The 27,331-nt window shown below is 40.5% G+C and overlaps 1 protein-coding gene across 3 annotated transcripts in view; it reads right to left on the bottom strand.

The window, feature by feature from the left end:
* DVL3 (dishevelled segment polarity protein 3) overlaps window positions 1–27,331 on the bottom strand; it is a 1,476,692-nt gene that overhangs the window by 166,733 nt on the left and 1,282,628 nt on the right. For 2 of the 3 annotated variants that reach the window (XM_044070195.1, XM_044070197.1), the window contains one exon: window positions 26,287–26,436. In XM_044070195.1, coding sequence (XP_043926130.1) covers window positions 26,287–26,436 — 150 coding nt within the window. The remainder of the gene's footprint in view (window positions 1–26,286; window positions 26,437–27,331) is intronic. The other variant, XM_044070196.1, reaches the window with a different exon arrangement.

Here is a 27,331-nt window from a genome sequence, read left to right on the forward strand (position 1 = left end):
CTGTGTACGTCCAACTGATGAAATCTAAACTCTGCCTTATTGGAAAATTGAGGGAAGAAAACTGGCAGCTCAATAGACTGATTGAGATTAACAGTAGATGTTACTTTAGGAAGGAAGGACGGATTAGGTCTCAGGGAAACCCTGTCCTTATGAAAGATTAAATATGGGAATTTGATGGACAGAGCTTGAATCTCCGACATCCGTCTGGCTGATGTAATGGCTATTAAGAAGGCAGTCTTCCAAGACAGAAACTTTAATTCACAGGTGACAGCCGGTTCGAAAGGTGGGGAAGTCAGGGCTTGCAAAACAAAGTTTAGATCCCATGGCACGATAGGTTCTGACACAGGAGGCCGGAGTAACAAGGTGCCCTTCAAAAAGGCCTTACAGAGTTTATGGGCCATAAGAGAGGGCTCGTAAGAGGTATGAAAATTAGAAATAGCAGCCAGCTGGACCTTAATGGTAGCAGGAACAGAACCCTGCCGAAAGAGCATGGATAAAAAATCCAAAACAGCAGGAATTGGGGCTGTGTAAGGGTCCAGTCCCTGGGCATGAGCCCAAATAGAAAATCTTTTCCACTTGCTGGACTAAATCTTCCTGGTGGAAGACTTATGAGAAGAGGATAAAATGTGCACTACCTCAGGTGAAAAACGATGAAGTCTGACTAACGCTGGAAGTGTAGTAGCCAGGCTGTCAACCTGAGGGTCCACAGGGAGGGATGGAACTGTCCCGACATGTGTGTCAGTAGGTCTGGTACTGGGTCCAGAATCCAAGGACTGTCCACTGCGTACTGATGAAGAAAAGAGAACCAGACTTGGCGAGGCCAGTGTGGGGCAATTAGAATCATCTTGCTTCCCAAGGATATGGCTTTCTGAATCACTCTTGGTAACAGAGGAAACGGAGGGAAAGCATATAGCAGACCGGGGGGCCAATCATGGACTAGAGCGTCCCTGGGTGACTCTCCCTGTGGGGGGATCAGTGTGAAGTAGCTGCTGCACTTGGCATTGAGGGGATTGGCAAAGATCGCAGCAAGGCTGACCCCACCTGCTGAAAATCTGTTCCGCAACCCGGCGGTTCAGGGACCACTCGTAAGGCATCAGAATAGCTCTGCTCAGCCTGTCTGCCATCACACTGGCCTTCCCCGGAATGTGCGTTGCCACTAGAAACCATTGTGAAGACACTGCCCATTGCCACACACGCATGGCCTCTCTGCACAGGGGATAAGATCTGGTTCCCCCTTGCTTGTTTAAGTACCACACAACGGACATGTTGTCCGAGTGAATTGGAATCGTTCCCAGAGGAAGAGAGCTCTGAAGTTCTCACAATGCCATTAACACCGCTCTCATCTCTAAAAAATTGATGTGCAGATGTACCTCGTGATCTTGCCACGTGCCTTGGACCGTCCTGCCAAGATAATGCCCCCCCCCCAATCTGGGAGGCGTCCATGGTCACCGTGACAACAGGTGACATACGAACAAATGGTTTTCCCTCATCCAGATTGGTGGAGCATAGCCACCAACGGAGGTCTTGTTTGCACAGATCCGTGAGTAGGATCAAGTGGGAAAGGGGAAATTCCTGAAAGGACCATTGGGCAAAGAGGAGCCACTGCAGAAGCCTCATGTGTAATCTGGCTAGAGGCACTAACATGATGGTGGCTGCCATGGATCCCAGGAGCTGGAGAACCCATCTGGCCTGAACTTTCTTGAGGGGTAACAATGCGTGAACCTGACTCTGCAACATTCCTATCCTTTCTTGGGGCAGGAACGCCTGCATTCCAACGGTGTCTAGCTCTGCGCCTATAAATGTGACACGCTGTGAGGGCAGCAAGGCAGACTTTCCCCTGTTCAAGATAATTCCTAGTCGTTGACAGAGGGTAATGGTAGCTTCCCTGGCTCGAATGAGAAGATGCCTGGTGGGGGTGGTGAGGAGCCAGTCGTCCAGGTATGGAAACACTTGGAATCCTTGACGTCTCAGGTGAACTGTCACCACCGCCAAACACTTGGTGAACACCCTGGGGGCTGCGGTGAGACCAAAGGGCAGGGCACGAAACTGGAAATGACTGGCTCCCAGCCGGAAGCGTAAGTGAATCCTGGATTCCCAGTCCATTTTGATATGGTAGTAAGCATCCTTGAGGTAGATGGAGCACATCTATACTTCTTTTCCCAGCAACGGAAAAATGGACTGGAGGGTGACCTTTCGGAACTTGGACTTCAGAACGTAGTGATTCAGTCGGCTGAGATCCAGAATGGGTCTCAGGTCCACTGTTCTTTTCGGCACCAAAAAGAGTCTTGAGTAAGTCCCTAATCCAATTTGGTCTGAGGGGACAGGTTGGATGACTCCTTTTTCCAGCAGCTTTGAAATTTCTAGTGCTGCGTGATCCCTTTGACTGGGTGGAACTTCCGGGATTCTCTTGACTTGAGGGGGCTCTGATAAAAATGGGATGGTATAACCTCCGGTAACTATTCGAAGCACCCATCGATCCTGGGTGATGCTTCCCCAGGCTTCCAGGTACAACAAAATGCGGCCCCCAATTGGCTCCGGAATAGCACAGTCGGGCAACACATCAGGAACGATGGCAGGAAGACCCACAAAAGGAATCACGGTCTCCCGAGTTGCGGGGGCCTCCTCTGCCCCTGGGGCAACGTCTTCCAGAATAGCCTCCCCCTCCTCTGCCTCTGGAGGGGGACTCACCTTGAGCTGCAGAGAAAGACTAATGTGAATTTTTGAACCACATCTTCCCATCTCTCTGAGCCTTGGGGTAAGGCCTAGAAGGGAGGATAAAACAGACTCCTACGGCAGACAGGGTCTTTCCCTCTTGCTCGCATCTGGTGAGGGTGTCTTTCACTTTGGTCCCGAAGCAAGAGGACCCATCAAAGGGGGAAGTCAGTGAAGGAAGACTTGATGGCCTCCGCGAAATGACACCGGCGCATCCAGGCTTGCCTCCTGAGGGCTACTCCTGAACTAGCTGCTCTACTCACCCCTTCGGCTGCATAAAATATGAGCCTCATGGACGAGTTGACAATCGAACCAAGGTAGACAACTGGGCGTTAACGCCTCAGGTATGTTACCCTTTAGAGTATCTCCTAACTCCTTAAGGAGATCTCTCTGTAGCCGAGTAAAATGACAAAGGTAATTCAGCGACCGTAGGGGGAAGGTCGCTGATGAAAGGGTACGCTTCCCGTACCGGTCCATACACTCCTGGACTCCTTGTTAGGAGGATGGATGGAGGAAGAAGACACTGCTACTTCCTGCTGAGTGGCCGCTGCCACCACCATGGCATCTACAGAAACCCCTTTGGACAGGAACCCCTTCCCCGGAGGAGCTGAAAGAAACTTAAGTCGTCTGGGTACCGGTTCCACCGAATCAGGATTCTCCCACACCCTTCGACAAATTAAATCCAGGAGCTCGTCGAAGGGTGGAGACACCCAGGAGGCGGAGGGTTGAGCACCAAAAGCCTTGAGGAATACAGACTCCTCCTCAAAAGCTCCAGGATGTCGGAGAAAGAGACGTCATCGGAGGACGACTTGGGGGACCCCTCTGACTCCTCGAGGTTGGTATCAGAAGTGAGAGACTCGTCCTGGGAGTCTATGTGCTTCCTCTTGCACAACTTCTTTCTTGGGGGCTCCTCAGGCACAGACTCCGAGGGGCTCTCAGAAAGTTGGGGACTGCTCATGGGGGTATCCCCAGACCTTTGGGCTCCGCCATCTACTGATAGGGGGACAGAGGCTCTAGCCGGGGTGGAAGGAGACGGAATGACCGATCCGGGTGATGTAACTGAAGATCTGGCCAGTGCGCTCCTCATGGCCTTGAAGGCAGGTCCCCCCGAATCCAAGGACCGACCGGCTTCAGAGGCCACGGCCGGAGTCGGGATTCCCCGAGCCGATGCTCCGAGAGGGAGGCTCGGGACCGAAGTCGGGGTTCTCCGAGCCGATGCTCCGAGAGGGGAGGCTCGGGACCAACAGGAGTCCAGAAGTATCCCTCTCGGCCCTGACAGAAGAAACCCGAGTTCCCAAACCAGAGGATGGAGCCGACATGGTTGGAGCCGATGTCGGCACCGATAAACCCTTGAGGGGTATCGGAGCTGGCACAAGAACATCACTCGGAGCGGAGCACTCCAGCTCCGAAAACAAGGAAGGGCTCGAAGGAGGAAGCATCGGGACAGGCTCCGGAGCCGACTGGGTTGGAGCCGAAAATAATTTTGCCAACACCAGCGACTGCAGGAGCCTCTGAACCACCCTATCAACATCCAAATCAGAAAGCTTAGAGGATATGGAGGAAAGAGAAGGAGATTGGGATCTCCTGTCTGGAGACCCATGCCTAACACTGGGTGACCGGCTCCGAATGGGTTCCAATAGAATTGGAGCAGAGGTCGATTCCAGCACAACAGATACCTCCTGCGGCCCCGAGGACAGAGGAGCTGAGGGGGTAGAATCCAGTTTAGAAGTCTTCTCCGGAGGCTCCATGGAGACAGACGGAGCCGGAGATCTCTTCTTCGCCTTTGAAGCCTTAAACTTAGACTGAGTACTCGAGGAAGAGTCTAAAGACCCCTCAAAAGAAGGTTTTCGGAGACCCTTCAGTATAAGTTTGTTTTTCATTTCCTGTAGCACCCTCGGACTGAAGGCATGACAAAAACTACAGGACTCTTGTAAATGAATTGCCCCTAGGCAGTATACACAAACGGAATGTCCATCTGTAATGGACATCTTGTAGTTACATTTGGAACATTTCTTAAAACCCGAAGGTTTATGTTCCCTTTGATTCTTAGACATCTTAACAGAGATTTATACACCAAAATCAAAACACAAGCAACTGGAACCTAGCCGGGAAAACGGCAAAGGCGGGAAACTACTGTCACAACAAACAGCCAAAGAATCTCTAATCCAAACGGTTCTTTGGGAGTCTACACACACACTAAAACAAGGGAAAAAACTAATCTCTACACAGAAAAGGAATCAAACTTTACACACAAAAAAAAAGGAGGACTAGGTCCCCTAATTTAAACGGGCCTAGCCCGCTGGAACAGAAGGGATACCCAAAAACACACTCACAACAATTTCAGAACAACGAACAAGGAAAAATAGCTATTAAAATAGCTTTTGTTTGAAAAACACAATTTTCTGAGAGAAAAAGAAGTTTTAAAGGTACTTAGCCACAGCCAAGCGAGACCACGCCCTAGCTACACGAGCTGCAAACGAGATCTGGGGCTCTGGAGCAGTGCAACATGGGATACCTGTTTAGCCCAGCCAATTAGAGACTTTGTGCTAGAAAATAAAAAGTTGGCAGAGTCAGAGCCGATACTTGGCTCCGAACCCGTGAGTAAGAATGTAGGCGAGATTGGACCACATAACATTGTTAGCTATACTTGTGGATACCAGTAATTTCTTGGATGAGTGTAAGTTATTAAGGTTTTTATATGGGGTAAAAAGGTTTGATAGTATTGGAGTTTTAGTTGGTTGGAAGAAGGTTTTATGGGCAATGATAAGTTGGTTATAATGGATCTAATTTTGTATCTAGTTGGTTGGAAGAAGGTTTTATGGGCAATGATAAGTTGGTTATAATGGATCTGGTTTTGTAGCTCAAGCCAGCCTAGTTGTTTCAGATTATGACAGTGGTGGGTTCTGAAAGAGGAGGCTGTGGCAAATATAGCTATGTTATTATAAGAGTCTGACAGTTTGGTGAGGTTGTTTTTAGTCAGATTTGTATATATGGATGAAGCACAGACGAGTGTGGAGATTAAATGGGTAAGGGCAATAGAAGTTCTGGCTTGTGGAGTAAGTAATGGCTTTATCCAACACAGGGAGCCCAGTTTTCTGTTTACAGTTTTTATAGTATTGTTAATGTGAGTTTCATAGGTAAGGTTGTTGTCTATTGTTATACCTAGAAGTTTAGTGGTTAGGTCTGGAGATATAATGGTACCGTTACTGGATAGGACTGAGAAGTTAATTGGTCTGGACTTGCGGGTGGGTGTGAAGAGCAATAGTTTTGTCTTTTTGGGGTTCAGGAGGAGGCAACGTTGTAAAAAACAGTTTTCTACTACAGTAAACATTCTCTGGGTTAAGGACTGTAGTTCAGATGAAGATTTAGCTGAGCAGATGATTGTACAATCATCTGCCTATTGAATACAGGTAGTATTGAGAATAGGAGGGGACCAAGAATTGAGCCCTGAGGGACTCCTAGTGTAACGGGGAGATGTAAAGATAGGTTACTGTCCCAAAGCACCGCTTGTTGTCTGTTGTTAAGGTAAGATTGGAACCATTGAATAACCAGTGAATCTAGGGAAAGAGATCTTAGTACATTTATAAGTAAATGGTGGTTGACCATGTCAAAAGCTTTGGAAAGGTCAATAAAGAGTGCTGAGGAGAGGGTGTTGTTATTTTTGTTATGATTTATACTGTCAGAGAAGGATAGAAGAGCAGTGGTAGTACTATGAAATGGTCTGAAGCCATGTTGGCAATTTGCAAGCAGATTATTTTGCAGTAAGTGATCAAGTAGTTGCTTATGGATACATCTTTCCATTATTTTAGCTAAAGGAGAAAGTAATGCTATTGGATGGTAGATGGAGTATTCGTTAGAATTGCCACCTTTATGTAGGGGGATGATGTGTGAGATTTTTCAGATGGTAGGAATATTTCCCTCTTGTAAGGTTCTATTTATCAGGATTGATATTGGACAGGCTATAGCTTTGGCAGCTTTTTGGAGATATTCTGCTGTAGGTTATCAGCTGATGGGGTTGATGGTTTAAGTTTTTGAAGAAGATTACAGATAAGGTGAGTTGGGACTGGTTGCCAGTGGAATATAGGGAGTGAATTTGTTACAGAATTTGGGTGACTAAAATTCTGAGTTGTTATTTGATTGGCCAGTGATTGGATGGCCTCTGTGAAGAAGGTATTAAAGGTGTTTGCTGTTTGTTTGGGATCTTTGGGGTTGGCTCCTGTAGGGGGTGGTGTGGTGGAGTGACCAGGGTGTAGAAGTTTGTTAATACTGGCCCAGAACTTTTGTGGATTCCTTTGGTTTGTTTGCTGGAGATGACAGTAAAAGTTTTTTTTGTCCAAGAGAATGGCTTTTTTTGTATCATTTCTCATTTGTTTAAATTTAAGTTGGTCTGCGGTTTGCTTAGTAGATCTCCACAGAGCCCAGAGTTTGTTTCTAAGTAGGATTTTCTGCCTGGTTTCCTTAGTAAGCCATGGGGCTGGCTTATACTTAGTTCTGATAGTACGTTTTGGTGCATTAATAGTCTAGGATTGTTAAGAATTTTGAATTAAAGTAATTCACTGCATCACCTAGAGGGAGGTGTTTAATGGGTGTCCAATCACATGCTCTAAGTTCACTTTGGAAATAGTCAGGATTAAAGTTTTTATTGGTTCCGATTGTTCTAAGTGTGGTTGGGTTAGGAGTAGTTGTCTTATGCCTAATGATATAAGTGAGTGAGTGGTCACTTACATCTGCAGGAAGGGTTCCAGCCTTATACATTTGCTGGTGATTGTTTATGAGTATCCAATCTAATATACTCTATTATTGGGTTTGTTAATTCTGGTTGGGAAGTTGATCATTTGTGAAAATCCATGTAGGTTAATATGTGAAGTTGGCTGACTTTGTGTGCAGGTTTTCCAATCAATATTAAAGTCACCTAGAATTATAGTCTCTTGAGGGAAAGATGAAGATAATCCAGCAAGGGTGTCTTCAAGGATACAAGTATTATTACCAGGAGATAGGTAGATGCAGATGATGATTATTGATTTACTAGTGTTAAGTTGAAGTTTGGTGGCAAGAATTTCTACATTATTATGAGGTGTTGGATAGCAGTCTAGTGTGGAGATTTGTAACCCTTTTTTAGAGAGTATGGCAACTCCCCCTCCCTTTTTAATTTTGCGGTCTGCTCTTAGGATATTGTAACCAGGTGGTAAGATTTCATTATCAGTTGTTAAAGGTTTTAACCATGTTTCTGACAAACATAGTATGTCAAAAGAGTGGACATCCAGGAGAGCATGGAGGTAGGCAGCTTAGTTATTTAAGCTATGTACATTAAGGTGAGCTACAGAAAGTGAATTAGGAAGCCTAGGTGAGATAAGATTTGAGTGATCGGGGCTTTGGAGTTCAATATTAGCAGAGTGTATAGGGCCAGGGTTGGGATGGATGTCACCACTGGTAAGTAGTTGAGGTTTTGGACAAGGGTAATGGAGTACATTAAGTTGGTTGAATTGTTTTCTAGGTTTTAGGTGGACATATTTAATATGGGTTAATCTGTGATACTTTGGAAGTATGTAGGTAGGAAGAGATGTGATATTTGTGTGTGTTTGGCATGTTGTTGTTGGTATAATACTTGTTTGCTTGTTAGGGTAGTAGAATTGTAGGTAATTAGAGTGTTCATAGAAAGTTAGTAGGTAAGATGTAATTAAGAGAGGTAAAAGGGTGATAATAAGTAGTAGTTGAATATGTGCAAGGGAAGCTGGTGTTTGCATCTTAAGTGATTTGAGGTAGAGGTGTAGTTATTAAGGGGAGGAGTTAGGATAAATCCAGTTAGTGAGAAGTAGTTGGGTTTGGTCAGGTGATTAAAGTACGTGGAGGATATGATTGGCTTTGAGAGAGAAAGGGGTGTGGTTTGGAAGTATAAGTCTAGGTGTACTGGGGGTGGGTGGAAATTGGGGGTAGGGTAGGGGAGTGGAGTGAGCCCGCAGGGCGAACGGAGCAGGGCAGACCAAGGACAAGAGAGAGAGACTGGGAAGACAATCAGTGAAAGTGGAATGGAGAATCCAGGTAGGTAGTCTGAAGGTAAGGGACAAAAAAGTTGCTGGAGGGGGAGAGGGCCAGGATGGCAATACAGTGATAGTGTGGAAGAAACAGGTAAGTAGTTGGTAGAAGCACTTTGCTGCTAGTTGAGAATACAGCAAGCAGATTAGTGGGCGAGTGCTGCCATCTTGTGGGAGAACTTATGATAGCAGCAGAGATACCTCGATGAGAAAAACAAGTGGGGCAGAGAGAGAAAAAAAATGGACAAAGTGGGAGAAACTAGGGCCTAAGTTAAGGATTGAAATAGTAGGAGCAAAGTAGTAGAGTAAGGCTGCTGGTAGTCCTGGCTGAAGTAAGCATAGTTATTATATATTATTATATTTTATATATATATATATATATATATATATATATATATATATATATATATATATATATATATATATATGCCTTGATCTAACTACTGTTAGTTGAGAATGGTAATTCAAATGTGTGTGTGTTTAACATTGCCTACAATCTAATCATTTGACATTGAGGATGGATATTTAAATAGCACCTGTACTGCAACTGTACTACATAAAGCATGGCACACTTGGTACAGGGTCATGTTGTATAGTTTACTGTTTTTTTACTCAGTTATAAACAAATTTTAATAGTATGGATTTTTGAAATTGGGGGGGGGGGAACCTGTTACTTATCTTGCATAGTAAACATTTTTACACTTTTAAGGCAATGTCAACTCTGCTTATGATTCATCTGAAAGTGGAAGATTCCTTCTGATTTATACTAAAGTACTCAAGACTATACATAATGACATGGACAACATGTACAAGTGGTTTAGATAACATGTACAAAATGATGTCTACTTGCAGAGTTTAAAAGGATTTGTTGAGATAAATGGCTGAAGTTACATCCTTTAGCATGTGATGTGTACACTTTTTTACTCTCAAGTAAGTGATATTTAAAACAGCAGTGTGAGCTTTTAATTTATTTCAAATGCTGGCTGTACAACATCAGTGCATCTTCCATGGGTCTAATTTGCCTGCTTGTGGTGGGTGTGGGGTATGTGATTTATATGCATGTTTTTTGTTAACTGAGCAAATTTATCCAACTTTGACAATACAAATGTGGATGATGCAATGGTTGAATAACTTTCCGCTACATTAGTGTTGTTCATATTCAGAAGGATTCACATTTTCAATGTGATGAAGGCAGAAGAGTGATTCTAAAACACTGGTCAACATAATGCAAATGATTCCCCAATAAAAGGAAGACTGTCTCAAAGTAACAGGGGAAGACATCAAGGCAAGTACTCAGTTAGCTAAACTGATGGAAAAATTTGACTAAAGTTTGAAGGAAGCTTGGGAATACTAAAGACTGGCTTGAGTAAGACAGAAAATTTCTTTAGAATGAAATGTCATGGGCAATGTCCTTGTGATCGCTTGCCTATTATAGGATTGTTCTTATGCCTTCTTACACATGTAACTGATATAGGTCAGTGAGAGCAAAGCATTTGGATTCTTAGGGCACAGGGTTGAGTGTTTTAAGCTCCATTTCTGGGTTAGCAGAACCCTGGGACACAAGAGACAGTAGGGAAGATTAACTGTGCTGCTAAAAATGCTCTTTTCTGTGTTTTTAATAGAGAAGTACTACATTGGAGATACTTAAAAGGCTTTGCTTACAGGTGCCTGGAACTAGAGGAGATGGATTCTGCTATACTACTTTTTCTTTCGGCTGTTCCCATTAGAGTTGCCACAGCAGATAATCTGTTTCCACACTATACTGATGAGTCCAAAAAAGGGTGAAACATGATTACAGCTACTGAAGTCTGGTTTATTGTTCTGAATGTATTATGACTTGTTACCACTGTGCATTCAAAGATTAGTGTACTGGAACACCTGCATGCCCTAAATTGATAATCTGCATGTCTCCCATAATACTTACATCAAAGGAGGTTTCCAACTGTTTTTTCGATTGTTCCCCGACTGCCAAGATCATTCTGGTTTGGTCCTACATTTGCTATGTGGGATTTTTTTTGTACCTCATTTGTGACTTGCCGCTAATGTAACATGTGTCAAGGTTTTCATAATGTAAGTGTTCTAGAGCTTAGCTAAACTTCTTACCTGTACTGTACTCATAAGCCCTCCAAAAAGGGGTAAAACACTTCCAGAGCTAGTCGAGTCTAAATAACTCTAATATATTTCTCAAGACTTGTAATTGTGCACTCAAAAGTCAATGTGCTCAAACACCTGAATGTCCTTGAGGGGTAATATGTACATATCTTCCACTGTCATTTTACTAGCATAGTTTTAATTGTGTGTGTTTGTGTGTTTATATATATATATATATATATATATATATATATATATATATATATACACACACACACACACACACACACACACACACACACATACACACACACACACACACACGTATAATTTCAGCCCACTACTCCATCCATAAGCTTGATTACGAATCTTAATTCACTATTCTCTACATTGTTTTCTTGTACAGTTTCTCATCACAGCTCTGGTATTCAGTTGAAGCATAGGTTCATAGGTAGGTACTCGGCTACTGGCCCCAGGTACTATATAAGCCTAGCTAAATGGTACCCTGGCTTTTGCCACCCAAGAAAATTATTTTCCTGTGCCCCTGTCAAGCAGAGCCACAGAAGTTCTCCCCGGGGTAAATTTCCTATCTCCCATCAAATTATCAAGATTTTTCTTGAAGAGTGCTAATGAAGAGCTTTGTTTGACATAGATAGGAAGTTTGTTCCAGAGTATGGGAAGTCTCTGGGACAGGAATCTATCCCTCCAGCATGTTCTGATAATTGTGGTGACAAGGTTTAGGTCCTTAGAGCATTTCTTTAAGTGGAGCATGTCCAACAGCTCTGGGTTTGACATAGCTTTGTATGTTAGGCAGAGATCGCCTTTGAGTATGCAATATGCGACAGAGTAAAGCTGGAGTTTTTTGAGACTGTCTGTGTAGGGCATCTGTTTGAGGCCGGTAATCCTCTTTGTGAGGTATTTCTGCGGCCTTTCCAGTTGTTGTAGATGTCTTGTGAGGTACATACCAAAAGGGGCATTGTACTCCACAATGGGTCTAATGAGTGATGAGTAGAGGGGAACAATGACCTCTCTTTTCCTGGATGAGAAATCTTTTGTGATGGTGTGCCACGCATGTCACTCAACTCATTCCTTTTCCCAAGCAGCAGTGGAAAGTACAAAAAAAAATATAGAAAAGATGGAAAGGTAACACCAATATTTGAACACAATATTCACATACATAAAGTGCATAATGACATCAAGTGTCCACCCCTACCCTGGAAAACACACATCACAATTCACAAATTTAGGATTTAAGATCACTTTACTTCATTCAAGAATTTTTTGCTAAAAACTATTATCCTGATTAATACTGGATCTCGATTAAAAATGTACAGGTGTCAAACTGGTTTGTACTTCCATTGTTATTTTACAGTAGGATGTCTTTAGCTTGGCCCCACAGCCTGGGCAATCTAGAAGTCTATGGCAATGAATGAAAACTTTCCTCTGCAAAGGCTAGCGACCTAGTGCAGCCTGGAAGAAAGTAATCCTCCAGAAATCTCATTAGGAATTGGCTGTCCTAGATACAGATCTTTATTGTGGGGGTAGCTGTATTCACAATGTATGGCCCAGTGGGGCACTGGAAGGTGACTGACTGATGCATTTAAGGCATGGTCAAGTGTTGAATGTCACAGGAGTCCTGAGACATTTAAAGGAGAAGTTTCAGGATTTATTGTATAATCCATTTATGGAGGGTGTGTACTCAACTGGACATGGAGGTTATCAGAGAGGAAAATATGGTATACACAAGCTGTTTTTTACTTTGAAAACCCATTTTGAACTACTGGTACCAGTTAATTGAAGGTTATAAACTTATGAACTGGTGTCAGGTTAAGAAGAAATTTAACCTTGCTAGGAAACATAATATGCATTACTTGGGGTTATACAGAAAGGTAAAGACACTAATGGTATAAAAAAAGGATGGGTTATGGAAGGCACATTGAGCAGGTATGATACGCTGGGTTAGAGAGGGATGGGGCTTTAAGAAAAATTTGTTATCCCTGCTTTATAAGGCACCGGGTGTTATGAAACTGAACATACAAGAACTACAGAGAAGTTGTGACAGAACACTGAAAGTGCAGAATATAAATAGATGTGGCCCCAGACCTTGTTTTAAAATAGAAGAGTGAACCAGATCAGGGAATTTCATATTTCTGGATGGAAATGCCTCCATAAACATTTTTATACTCCTTGCAAGACTGGCCAAATTGTCTCCAGGGACAAATGCCTGCCATTGGAGATGTAATACTAAGAGTTAGGTGACTGGTTTCACATATTCTACAGATATTCAGGGTTAAACTTTCTAAGAATGACCTTGGTTGATTGACTGCATAGGCAGTACACAATGATATACATATCGCTCCAGTACTTTTTTTGCTAGGGTGGCAAAAGATACCTTCACAGTAACAAAAGACAACTCTCACTTACTTTTTCTGAAGTTGCTTCCACTAATCAGACATTTCCTGGAACTTACATCACCTGTTATCAGATTAGACAGTAAAGAACAACAAACTGAAATAAAAAAAAATGCACGGACAGTATTCAGAGATTCTTAAAGCAAAGAGAAATAATTTTGAGTACTCCTGTTCTAAGTGAACACAACGAAGGGTCTGAAAGTGAGGGAATGTCTGGGGACACCTTAGCTGAAAAATAAAATCATTTAAGTATGCCTGCCCTCAGTGCATTTAGGAGTGAGACAAAAAGAACTACTTAAGAGTGACATAGGGACACTAGTACTGCACAGACTAAACTAAGAATAAACATTTGTTTCCTCATGATATTTTTCCTTCCATTTCTCGCTCTCCAAACCTCACAACGTAAGGGTAGCTGCACCAGAAGGTGGCACTATCTTGACTCCAGAGCTTTCTAGCAATGGACAGGAGTTTCTCAATGTAGTCAAAGCAGTTGGGTCAAATCAATGTAGCCAATTATTAAGCCTAAAGAGGCACTCTTCTCCAAGAGAAAAGGGAACATAAGTAGACCAGAGTCCTCAGAGTGTTTGATTATGAAATGGTGGATAATAAAATGTGACTTTAATCTTTTAAAACTGTCTGTTATACAAAGTGTGTGGTCAGAAAGCCATTTTCTTTTACAGCTCATTTCTCAATGTTCTCAATGTTCTGTGAGAAAGCAGTGAATGGTTCAAGTAAGACAGGATACAGAGAAAAACATTTTAGCAGGCTCCATACTAAATGTACTGATCAGAGGTATTGTTCTTGTCTCCTTTCTTAACAGTTTGTCTAACCTTGAGAGAGCTGTTGGAAAGCTAATTAGGAGTCAGCTTTTTGTTGTAAGCAGGGCTTGTTAAAATGTCTGTAAAAAACAGGTGTGGAGTTGCAATCTTTCTTTTTTATTTCTGCAGTTTTCCACAGATAACTCTGTGTATATCGACATGTTTATGGCTTTCATATTGTACTACTGTAACAATCCTGAAACACAGCCAAAGGTATCAGTTTTGTAAGCTCACTGGAGGCTTTGATAGGACACCAAAGAGAACACTACTGCAGAAAATGAATGTTTAAGCTAGTTATATTTTTTGAATCATGGTAAATCTGCTACAGTAACAGTTAAAATTAGCTGTACTTTATTGTGGTCAAGCATGGTGCTACCCTTCTCCATAGGCTAAGTCTTGTGATATTACAGTGGTAAATTGTGTATGACGCTGAAAAAATTTCAGAGGAGGCAGATTTAGACAGTCCTCTACCAAACATTTTTGGAACTTTTTTTTGCCCTGCAGCCTGCCAACAGTCAGAACTTCTCTTGGTCAAATGGTCCATTCGTTCACCATACACCAGGGTAAGAGCCAACCCAGAAGCTTAGTCATTTAGGTAACCATTGGGGGTTGTTTGGGGGTCACTTCCTTTTCAAGGTCCTAACCCCACACTGTATGCCAAGTAGTAGCATGCAATGGGCATTAGTAAGGGCATGTCACTTCTGTGAATGATTTACATCCCCAAGACAGCTGTGCACCCTTAAACCCTGGGCTTCCTAGAAGTGTCTGGTTTCCACAGGGACTCAACACCATGTCCTTGGCATGGAGAGCAATCTCTACCCTCCCTCCCCTGAGAGGAGAACCAGTTAAGCCGCATCACTCCACTCCTCTCTCCACCTAAGTCAGCTTTGGTAGGTATCCAAACTGCTAATCAAACTCAGATAACAGGAGTCGTAGTCAGGGATTTATCCCAATGGAGCTGGCTCAGTCCACCCAAAATATGAAGTTTTCTATTGTAATGAAATTAATGGCTTCACACTTGCAGAGTAATCTCAGACATTTCCAGAATGGCAGGAAATATTGCCTTTGATTGACATTATGTTTGCCTGGTGCTTGTTTGTTCTCAGCCCTCCTCCTTCTACTCATCTGAACCAGCATTCTGGAGCACTGAGAGAGGCTGATTTTCAAGACTGTGATCCAATTCCACAGGTTTTCGCTGGTTATGAGACATGGCATTTTGTACAAGATGAGTCTGCTAGTTTAAGGTTATCATCCCTACTCTATAACAAGCACACCAGGCAGTTGCAGTGCCTGGTAAGAAATGAGTACATGATGCCCCTTTACCTCAAGATAAAAAGTACAAAAGTGTTTGATACTACACCAAGAGTGTATATTTTTGCCTCCCAGAGAAAGGGTGAGGATTTTGAACCTGCTCTTATTTATGATCAAGCACTAAAGTGACTGAACATGTACTACATACCATACATATATTTAATCAAACTGCATTTTTTTCTGTAATTCTTTCAAATGTTAAGGTTGCCCATTACAGATATGTTGAATATAGCTCTGAAGATGTTTCACCACATCTATGAACGTGCTTATCATATTGCTTACTACAGTTTCATAGCTGCAGTTTATGGTACTATGTCTAAGGGAGAGGCAAAGTCATACAGTAGCCTTATATCTGAAATGTTATTTCAAAAATCAAAAACATATCCTGAGACAGGATTTGTTTTAAGTACATAAAGCCCTAGTTAATGACTCACAGGATCAATGCCCCCAGGCTTGGGCAGATGTGATGGACAAAAAGGAAGCTAGTAAGAGGTTTTCTCTGGGGTCAATTTTATGGAGCAAAAATGTGGCCTCTGGGTTTTCAGAACACTCAGGAGATTGATCCCGTTCCACAGAAAAGGGCTACTGGTAAATAATTTTAGGTACACCCCTATTTACCTGAAATGGGACGGGGGAAAATCATTCTGACCCGCCCCCCCTTCCTTAATGCCTATTTCAGCTTATCCTGTCTCTGGCAGAAGATGCTGTTAAAACAGCAGAAAAAAAAAAGTCTCAAAGGAGGAGGAATCAATTTTCATGGATTTGTAAGTGGTGGGCATGCTGAGTAGTGACTACAAAAGTGTCTGCTTCCAAACAATATCCTTCTTCTATTTAGCAGATGTCCCAGTTTAGACGGTCAGACCTAGGCATGTTTGGAATATAGTCCTGTGGAGGGGGTTACAGTAAAGACATCCTCTCTTCCTCTGAAAGATAGGGTCCAAGTCCAATAAAGAACAATGGAGGATACCTTATTAAGTCTCAATATGCCCATGAGAATAAAACAAGTGTGGAATCATCATGTTGCAGTCCTTCCTGCTTATGCTGCCTTAAAGGATTAATGTTATATCTTAAAGATACTTACTGGCCAAGTTTCAAGGGACACAGAAATTTCTCCTTGGCTTTCAAATGCGAAGACAACATTTCAAGTTGAAGGTGCTTTTCTTCAGACTCCTTAATGCTCCAGCATCTTGTTCTGCAATGATACCACTGCAGTTGAAGGATAGCAACATACTGCCATACTATGAATGCATAGTGTATGCGCAACCCCAATTTCACAAAAAAAGTTTTACCACTTTGACAGTCTCGACAACTTGTGAACCATACCCAAAGAGGACCTTGCTTCTAATTCTAAAAGAGACATTTAAAATGCTGTCAAAACTTCTCATGGAAGATGGTGCAGAAAAAGTCAAGCTATTCTGCACATACAAAATCTCTGCAGATGCAACTCTAGGAGCAGCATGTGTGGCATTAAAGGTACACCTGGTCAGACTTCCAAGATGGCTATACACTAACCAACAGCTTAATTTCAGCTCTCCCGGTGTGAAAAAAATGAGAAATAAGACCCAGTGATTCTGACAGCTTGATTAAAATTCAGTTGCTGGCTAGTAAGTACATTGCCTGGATGCCTACAAAGATGAAATTTAAAGAACCTGAAAAAAATCAACCAGAAAAGGTGAAGAGAAAACAGTATCTGGGAAGAATCCTGCAGCTATTAAGAAAAAAAATAACAGTTTAAGCTTTAGCAAATGAGATGTCTTCCAGTAATTTAGAGTAAAAATAAATCAAATGTACTCGGAGGTGATTAAAATAAATTTAGCAGTGAAGGAGTATAATCAACTCAAATAATAAAAGGCTTGAAAAAAGAGAAAGGTTAATGGAGGTATTCAGATAAACTAATAAAGCTGTAAAAATCAGAGGATGAAATGAAGAAAAATCTGGCTTATAAAAGAATTCTCAAGTAGAGCCATTTCAAAAAAATAGTACTGTCAGAAGACAGAGTGCAGAGAAAACCTGAAATTAAATTTTCTGCTGTACAACAAATAATGGAGGGAACAGAGCATATTAATTTTATGAAAGCACAAATAAGCAACTGGACTAGTATATTTACAGCAGGATTGACTAACTGAAAGCGCAAAGTGAGTGTATCCAAACCTGGTCATGACAAAGCAGCAAAGACATGTACTAGTAAAGATGAAATTATGCAAGCAGAAAGAATTGATCCTGACAAAATTATGGCAGAAGGGAAAGGTATTAAAAATTGCAGATTGCACAAAGTTTGTGGAAAATGATTACACCACACAATCAGGGAATTTTGAGAGTCAAGTGTGAGATTTAAGCTGCTGCATCTAGCGGTCTTCATAATATTTTTTTCCTGGAGTATCAAAGACATTTTTGGATGCAGGACAGGCTAAGGAGGAAATAAAGTTTATTCGGCAAAAAGTGAGCAAGCAAACCAAAGGGGACTACTACTCATTCTTCTGACAATAAAGCTCATAGACTTTGCCAATGAAATTTTTTCCAATGTGCAAAATGGAAAATTCATGGAAGACAGCAAAAAGCACAGGAGTTGACTGGAAGAATCAGGAGTACACCAGACTTGAATCAGAGTCTGCTGCTGGGAGACCAAGATGAACATCAAGAAGAGCAACACTAAATTGGAAGACTATTATAAAACATCAACCTCATTTGTGGAATATGGCTTTGCAAGAAATAGCAGGTAAGAGACTGGACTTTTGTTGACACTGTTAAACTTGTGGGTGGATTGCAAAGCATATACCCCACTTTATGTCATTAATGTTTAAAAGGAAACAAAGGGAAGAGTAATTGTAGGTAATCATTTTTGTTCTTATTAATATCTGCATATAATATTTCATGATATAAACTGCATGTTATATGTCATAAAGCAGTTTTGTGTAGTCTGTAGTCAGGGGTATTTTAAAAGTGATTGAACTGTGAGAAATAGAGGCTTTACATTATAACAAGAGAAGAAAGACTGGACAAAAGCAGGTTTAATGTTGTTATGATGTGATCTTGGATTGCTGGGGTGGCAGTAAGTTGTAAAACTGTAATAATTATATAATAAGTAAAATTGGGATATTTTCTTTTATTTTTACAAGGATTAATGCCTAGATTAATGTCCTTAGCTTTAGCTATAATCAAATGTTTTTTTTTTTTTTTGTAAGCAAGTAAGCTTGAAAAATAAGACAAAGTAATAAAAGCCACAAAAAAGGCCAGGCTTCCTACATCTGCAAAGACATCAGCTTTTTGCTATTAGCAATGTTCAGTGAGACAAGATGTCTGCTGCTGTTCTGAGTGAAATTTATAAAGATTCAATACTAACTAGTTTTACATTAAGAAGAGCTGTCTACAGATGCAAGCAAGTAATCCTGAGAGTTCTGAGCATTCTTTACTGAGGGCAAATGCAACATTATAGGTACAATAGCAAGCAGTTCAGAGAAAAAGTTTGAAATTATGGGAAGTGAATAAAGAGATAGCAGCCTTAGTACTTTAATCCATTTAATAGAACGGTTTTACAATAGTTCTTTTAAAGATAGCTAGTGCACTTTTTTTAGAGTTAAAAGTTAATGTTTTCTGAAAGGATTTATGGGCAATTGTTCCTATCTGGTAGGTTTAACCTTAATTTTCTGAAGATTTACATAGTTATGTGTGTTTGTTCCAAGTTAAAAGGAGTTGGGGGATTCTGAAAAATGTGTTTAGTTTTTGGCTTTGTTTAAAGGTTTTTTAGGTTCAAATGGAGACGAGAATAAACAAGGGTATAAAAAGATCAGACTGCTACACATTAGTGTGCGCATGTAACATGAAAGTAGGAAATACACAAAAAAAAACAGACATGTACAGTAGGTGGTAACAGCAGCTTTTTATCATAATGGCTATACTACTGACATTATCTTGGAATGTAAAAGAACTTACAGGTATGGAAAAAAGGAGAGACTATTGAATTACATTAAGAAATTCAGAGTGCAAATAGCAATGATGCAGGAAACACATTTGGAAAGAAATGAGCATGTGAATTTGACAAAGAAAGGATTTCAGAACGGATATTTAAAAGAATATCCGGGACAAAGAAGAAGGAATAATTATACCAATTGCTAGAAGGGCTCAAATAGTGTTACAAGAGGGAAAAAACAATAAGGTAGAAAGAGGCTATTGGTAAAGGAGAAGGATTACACTGGCATGTATTTAAATTGCACCAAAAACTACCGTTATGGGGCTTAATAAAATTTTAGGAGAAATAGTCAGCTTTCAGCAGGGAATATTTATAGGTGGGGACTGGAACTTGGTGTGCAATAGTGATGATATATCGGGGGGGCACAGAAAGAAAAATTCAACAAAAGAGGGTAGATTTCTGAAGAAATTTAAGAAAATATTTGATATAGAATATTTGAATTTAGCAGATGGAACTAATGACGGAATTTACATATTACTCCCAAAGGTAGAATAACTAGGGTTCCTATTACCTGATCGAACGTTTAGGTAAGCAAATACCTAAATGTCTAACTGGTAATAGCAAAAGCAAAAAAACAAGAACGGCTGATTTAATTTAGGGGAAAAATTCCCTTGACTGTTATGCAGATTTTGCCCCATTCTCCACTGTAGAGTGATCTCGCAGTTGGTATATTTAGTTGGGGAGGTGTGGGGGGCACAGCTCCCCCACTTCATTTTGGTTTAAAATATATATTTTTTTGAGGCTGAGTGAATTCATTCCCTACATTAAATCGGCCGATTGCTGTTTTAATTTTTCGATATTACCAGTTTGAATTTTCGGTATTCGCTAACCTAAACTTTCGATTGGGTAATATAGACACAATAACTAGGCTAGACTAGATAAAAATTGCATTTTACAGGAACATGTGCATTTGACTGAAAGCTTTGATACACGTCCAATAGCTATTTTTGATCATGCACCAATAAAAAAAAAGTTAAAATGCATGATAATGAAGTAAAAATGAAACACTAATGCCTTCCACCAAAGGGAAGAATTTAAGGAATGGGTAGTGGAAATTATTAGAGAGTTGTTAGAAAGACATATAGTCAGAAATTATAGATAGTGAGTGGGATAGATTTAAAATGGAGTTTAAAAACAGAGTAGAAATAAAAAAAGAGAAAGAGATATGGTTTGTAAGTAATAGCAATTACTTAAAGAGGATGACAAAGGTTAAGGTATTACAGAATAAGGGAAATCTTACAGAAGAGGTGGCACAAATGCAGAGAGCTAAGGAGAAAATAAGGAAGTAGTGGGATAATATGCATAAAGTTTAGAAAGATAGCTATTAACCAACTACTTACTTTTTCATAACTCTACAGCATAAAAATTTTCTGCATAACAACTTAGGCAACAGAAAGTAGAAAGAGCTGTCACCAAACGTATGGAGTGTATAACAAGAAAAATAACCAGAGATCCTGTAGAGGTATTACGATATAGTTAAGAAATTTTATGAAACTTTGTATAAATCAGAGAAATGTGGAAACAAGAAAAAGCAGAAATGGAAATATTTATGGAAGATTTAATTAAGCCAAGGTTGCAGGTAGATAAGGCTCAACAACTAACAATTAAGATAAGAGAGGAGATAAAAATGATTTATAATCAATCTTCAGGAAAGTCTCCAAGAACATATGATATTCCTGTGGAGGTTTGGAAGTTAGGAGGGAAGAAAGTGATAAAGATCTGGAAGATTTTATTTAACAGTATTTTATAGGTTCATAGGAGATTACTAGACTAATGACCAGAACGTATGGATTATTAAATGGAATTTTATACATCCTGAATTTGATAATTTTCCTTCCTTTTGCCTTGTTTTCTTGGATGTTTTTGGAATCAAAGTGATTTCTTGCTTGGTGTGTATTCTATAATGACTTAAGAGCCCTCATAAGCCTAGACAATATAATCTGATTTTACACAATATATGGCCCTTAATGACAAGAGGATGGCATGGATTTGTGCCTATGCCTTGAGTATCTTACAGAATATACCCCTGTCCATACGGGACATAGGTACTACCCCAGGTGTGAATTTGCAAGTTCCCATCCATTGATCCAAGCTGTATTTGAAGAGGGACAAGGAAGAGCTCTGTTTAATGCAACTAGGAAGTGTTCCAAAGAACAAGAATCACTGAGACACATCTGTCTCTCCAGCATGTTTTGTTTTTGTCGTTGACTAAGTTTAGATCCCTAAATCGGGTGACCCTCATGCTGTTTGACTAAAACAATGGGACTAAAAGGAGGGGAAGTACCAATGTCTTGGAAGAAAGCTGTGGTGGCTATATTATCTAAAGATGGTAAAGACCCTTCAGACCCAACCTCATACAGAGGCATTTAAACTTTAAGCCATGGTTATAAAGTGTTTATGTTTATACTAACTAAACAAATGAAAAAGGTGTTGCTAAATTGATAGATACAGCTCAATGTGGTTTTGTGGAGGGGAGGCAAACATTCAACAACATTAACAGAACAATGATGATGGACAGGGAAGCAGAATTTAAGAAAATACTGTGGTTGTTAAGTGGGTCTTGATGCAGAGAAAATATTCAAGAGAGTTAGCCAGGAGTTTATGAGTAGGGCAATGGAAGCATTTTCCACTCCTGATACATGATATATGAAGGATCACAGGCAAGAATTAAAGTGGGGGGGTTCCTCTCTGATAGGTTGTGTTTTTACAGAGGAACCAGGCAGGAGTGTCCTCTTTCCCCTTTATTATTTGCTTTATATTTAAAGCCATTGGCAAAGAAAATAAAGGACTCAGAAATGCAAGGATATAATTGGAATAGTAATCAAGAAAAGTTGGCTTTATTTGCAGATGAATGATACTATCCTGATAAATCCAGGAAAGGACATCTTGTGCGGTGGAACATTTTAAGACAGTATCCATGAAAGGATGTCTCTGTGCTGTGGAATATTTTAATACAGTTTCAAGTCTTTTTGTGAAATAAAATTAATGAAGATAAAACAAAGGCCATTGCTGTAAATTATGTACCCACACATGGATTGGTTCAACAATACCTATACTTATGGGAACATGACACAAAGTATTTAGGAGTATGGATTAAAAAGGCTTTTGTTACTGCAGCTAAGGATATCTGGGAAAAGACTAAAGATACTCAGACTGGAAACTGTTGCAAGTAGTGAAATGTTTTAGTCCCTTTAGTTTTATATACGGGTCAGATATTTTTATTAAACAGAGGAGAAGTTGTGGACAACTATTAGTACAGAGTTGAAAGGATTTATCTGGAAGGGAAAGAGGGCAAAGTTAAATGGGAAAAGCTGATCCTTCCTACAGAAAACGTGGTTTAGGATTACTTGATTTAAAGGGATATTTTAGAGCTACACAGTTAAGACTCATATTCATAACACAAGCAGAAGGCTGCAATTCAAAAATAGAAAGGGGGTGATGAAGCATGGGGTAAGTTTAAGAAATAAGAGATTTTGGATGCAGATCCGTAACTGAGAATAACAACAACCATATTATATTTATAAAGTAGCAGAAAGTATTCCAGGAACTAAGTCACACGAGAAAGGAAAAAGGAAATGCTGCCAGTAGGGATGACTCCAAATAGGGGTTATAGAAAATAGGCAAGAGGGGGATGGAATTTACTTGAGAAACCTGGCAAAGGAACCAAGGTATTGGGAGCAAATAATTAGAGAGGGAAAGGTAATCAGTGGGATGTGGCCAAGTAGATGTTTGGACTGTAGGCTACAGACTGCCTTCTCCACCATGGACCGATAGAGTATAGCCAAAAAGAAAGGGATATGGGGAATCGTAAGTGAAAGACCTGCTCTGGTAGACTTTTTAGTTTAAACAAGAACAGAAGCTGGTGTTAAAAAAAAAAAGAACCAGTAGAATTAATCAGAGGAGTTTAGAAAACATTTGGAAGATGGACTGGAAAAGCATTTTACAAGAGAACAGTGGAAGGACATATGTACGGCTACCAAAAGTATGCAATAAAGTCCAGAAGATTTCAGATATTTTCTTGGAATTGTCTGCATATGTATTTTTATATCCCAGCAGACTTGAACATTTTTTTCCTCAGGTGGATAACAAATGTTGGAAGTATGACGGGAAGAGGTAAGTCGGAAGAAATGTTTTAGGAGTGTAATGAGTTGGCAGATTTAAAAAATTTCCTACAAAGTACTCTATCAGAAATAATGGGTGAGCAAATATGTGTAATAAAAGAAATGAATCTGACTGACTTCCTTTCCTTCCAGGCAGGGGATTCCAATCAAGCTGCTGTCAAATTACTTATGAAAATGGAACTGTACTGTATGCTTGTCTCTACAAATTGAAGCATGCTTAAAATGTAAGTGCAAGACTTGCAAATACTTGACTCTTGGCTCCAGATCATGTTTAGGAGGTACAGACAGGTTAAATCTGGAAGCTTTATGCCATCAGAACAATGAAATTCTCCCAGCTGCCACTTAACTCTTGCACTTCATAGGTACTGGATTCAAATGGGGTTTACAAGGAGGTACATACTGGTATGGGCAGCAACAGACAATAAGGAATATCAAGCTACATGAAATGTGTCCAAGGTGCTGAGGAGCAATTGCTGAACCACTTGGCAGACTGTTGAATCTGAAAAGAGAAAAAGCGCTTAGAGCAGCTGGGATGTTGTCAAAGCCTAGAAATGAACTATGCCAGGCAACCACATTACTAGTGCAAGTGCTCCATAGGTTCTCCCACTAGCCAGTTTAGAGAAGAACTTCATGCTCTCTAGCAGATCCATCTTCACATGGAAAAGGCTACAGGTACTGTTAAAACAGGGAGACATATTATTTCAAGTCACTAGACTACAGCATTAGTGTATCAATCTCAAAAAAGCTAAACTTCTGACAGCTCACGAGAGGGCAATCAGTGCATCCTTTTCCTTGATCTTCAAAACTCTTTTTCAGCCACTGCCTTACCCTTGGTTTTCTGCTTCAATTCAAGCAATTCACCAACAGCTTGTTGCCCTCCTTATCAAATTCTCTTATTTTGCTGTCTCCATCTTACTCGGTACAGTTCTTCACAGAGGTTTGTGTTATCAAACCAGGCACTAAAGGTTCAGACTGCATTACCACTGCCAATCAGCAGTAAAATCAACTATCTGCAATTTAATACTGGTTTTATGGATTACCTTTTAATGAGAAGTACATGTAAGAGCACTGATTATGTTCGTTTTAGCCGAACTCAAGCCTTGCCTAGACAGCTTATTTTGTAGAGTGGAGTGAAATATGTAGAAGTAGTACTACTGTAATTATTTATAAATACTTCAAACTGCTTATTATGAAATCATATGCTGTACATCTGTGTCTGGAAGTTAGCGGAGAGGACTAAATCTCTGAGCTGTTAATGAACTGCTTCTTGTGCCCAGGGTAAAAGGTTTGATTACTTCCGCCTTCTGTTGCCTACTGTGCAACTCTCAGTAACTCACTTAACCAGATAGTGCTTCTAGGTCAACCCATAAAGGGACAATTTGTCCAGTGGATTTACCCAGTCAAAAAAAATCTGCACAAACACTCACACACATGAGAGCATGCACTTTTTGGTTCTGTAACCATTTCAAAGCTGAAAAAGGGGTCAGCCGACTGAATAAGAAAAGTAGACATATAACATTTGAGTATACTACAGCTATACAGAGTAAGAAGATATGGGAAACCACTGTCCAGTGAAGCTGCTGGAAAGGCAGAACAAAGGAAATTAAAAAAGGCTGCAGACTAGAAGTAATGCTAGTCTGTTTTACTAATGGCAAGCAGAATGAAGGAGTCTATATCACGTTATCGAAAGTTTACTTAATCGAATCAATAAAGGTCGACCTTTACTGATCGATTAAGTAAAACATCGAATCCGTAAAAAAACAAATTAAAAAAAATAAATAAATGGCATAGGCAGGGGGGCGAGCCCCCCTACTTAAATATACCAATTCCGAGACCGCACTACATTGAGGTAAACGGAAATCTTCCCTTACGGAGATTTCCATTTACTTGCACGATGTTCTTCACTTTCGATATTGGCGTGCCAACAATATCAGACTCGATATTGTCAGCTTACGACAACGTGAAGTAGACCCGAATGAAGGGGGGTGTGTGATAAAAAGAATGATTTATCACTGACCTCTGGGATGGACAAATTAAGCTAACTAACTGCTGCTGGTTGACAATCAGTTGGTAAAAATGATGAAGAAATGTGCACTGCCAGCATTAAAAAAGTAGCAAAGGCTCTCAATAACGAGTCAAGAAACATACTTCACCACTAAAAAAATATCCAGGGGAATAAATACAAAATGTTAATTCTGACCTTATAATTAGTAAATCTGTGTAGCACAATTTAACCAAGTGGCTACAAAATAGTTACACTTTGTGGTTACTTAAAAAGTCAAACTTTGATCTAGTCAAAGTATACCTGATTCAAAGCTCCATACTCCTCTAAACACCACCTTATAAAACAGAGATCAGTGGAGAGCCAACATACGCTGTTCAGAAAGCTACTCTTTTCCTTCACCTATCAGTCTCAGTCTACAATACTAGCAAGCTAAGAATGGAACCAGCACATGTCAACTTACAGTTCTCTGCCCAGTCAATGACCATAACCTTCCTGCCACATCAGTACAAAACCAAAACTAATAAAAATGTTACAAAGTATCCTTTATCAGAATCACAGCTAATAACACTAAAAAAAGGATATGCACAAAACTGTTTACAGTGATTTTCACTGTGTCAAAGTCACTGCCTCTGTCTCCTCCCTGTGTTCTTTACCCTCTGTACTGTTGCTCACTTTGCTGCATTTACTTTGCCCCAGATTATACAAATGTATTGCTCCATCTGTGCCACAAACGGTGTTGCAGGTGAGAATAAAGCCATGCAGTGGGTGATGGACTCCATGGGCAACATGGCATGATGATGCACTGTCGTGAGACTTACGTTCCGTTTCTGGGATGGAGCTGGTGATGGAGGAGCTAGTGGAAGTGATGGTGCTCATGGAAGGGGTCATACCATAGGCCGGGCATGTTCCTGTCATGGCTGCTGTGTGGGAGACCCACGCTGCTGGATCAATTGGCCGAACAGGTTCACCTAAAAAAAATGAAGAGCAAGGAAATCAGTGATCAAATATGAAAACAAATGTTCAGCAGAGCAATGAATATTACATTAAAGCTTCTCTTTCTGCCCCAGTAATAGACAATGGGGACATCCAAATAAATACTCAAATTTCACATTCATTATATGCATTCAACCTGACATCTTATCTCAACTATTTAAGGATGAGACAGCTGCACCTTTTCTGCATATATTCTCTGAAAAATAAAGCCCTACTATTTGAGTAGGAGTGCGCTGGAAAGTTTATGGCAAAGTTCAAGCAGGCTTGTACTATAATCGTGACATCAGTGGGTGTTTTATTAAATTGTTTTATTACTAATTGAACTAAATATGAGTTAGTGAGTGAGTCCTCCCCCTTCAGCATCTCACTAATTTTATAAACAGACTGCTTCAGAAGTGCCATTTCACACTGTACTAATGTTGACTATTCAACAGCTTTTCAGAACATCTACACTACCCAGCTAGTGGAACTGCTTGAGGGAGTGAGGCCCCTTCCAAACAACTCTGTATTAAAGCTGCCTAGCTACATTTCAAGCACGCCATACTGCTTCAGTAAGATCTATTTTACACTGTACTAATACTGACTTTTCAACAGGTTGACAAATCATCATCATCTGGCTAGTGGAACTGTGTGAACTAATGAGATACCCTCCCAATAACTTTGTGTTGAAGGCAACTCAGTACTTTCAAACACAACAAACTGCTTCAGAAAGTGCCATTCTATACTGTACTAAAACTGCTGAACACATTTAAAGAACTTAATCTACATGTTCTGGTTAGTGGACAGTGGAAAGTACAGTTGTGTACACTTACCATAAATGTAGATGTTCGTGTGTATTCACTGTTGCAGTCCTCACATATGGGATATCCG

The sequence above is a fragment of the Protopterus annectens genome, chromosome 4.part1 (genome assembly GCF_019279795.1).
Source record: "Protopterus annectens isolate FY-2018-M chromosome 4.part1, PAN1.0, whole genome shotgun sequence".
Classification (NCBI taxonomy): Eukaryota; Metazoa; Chordata; order Ceratodontiformes; family Protopteridae; genus Protopterus; species Protopterus annectens.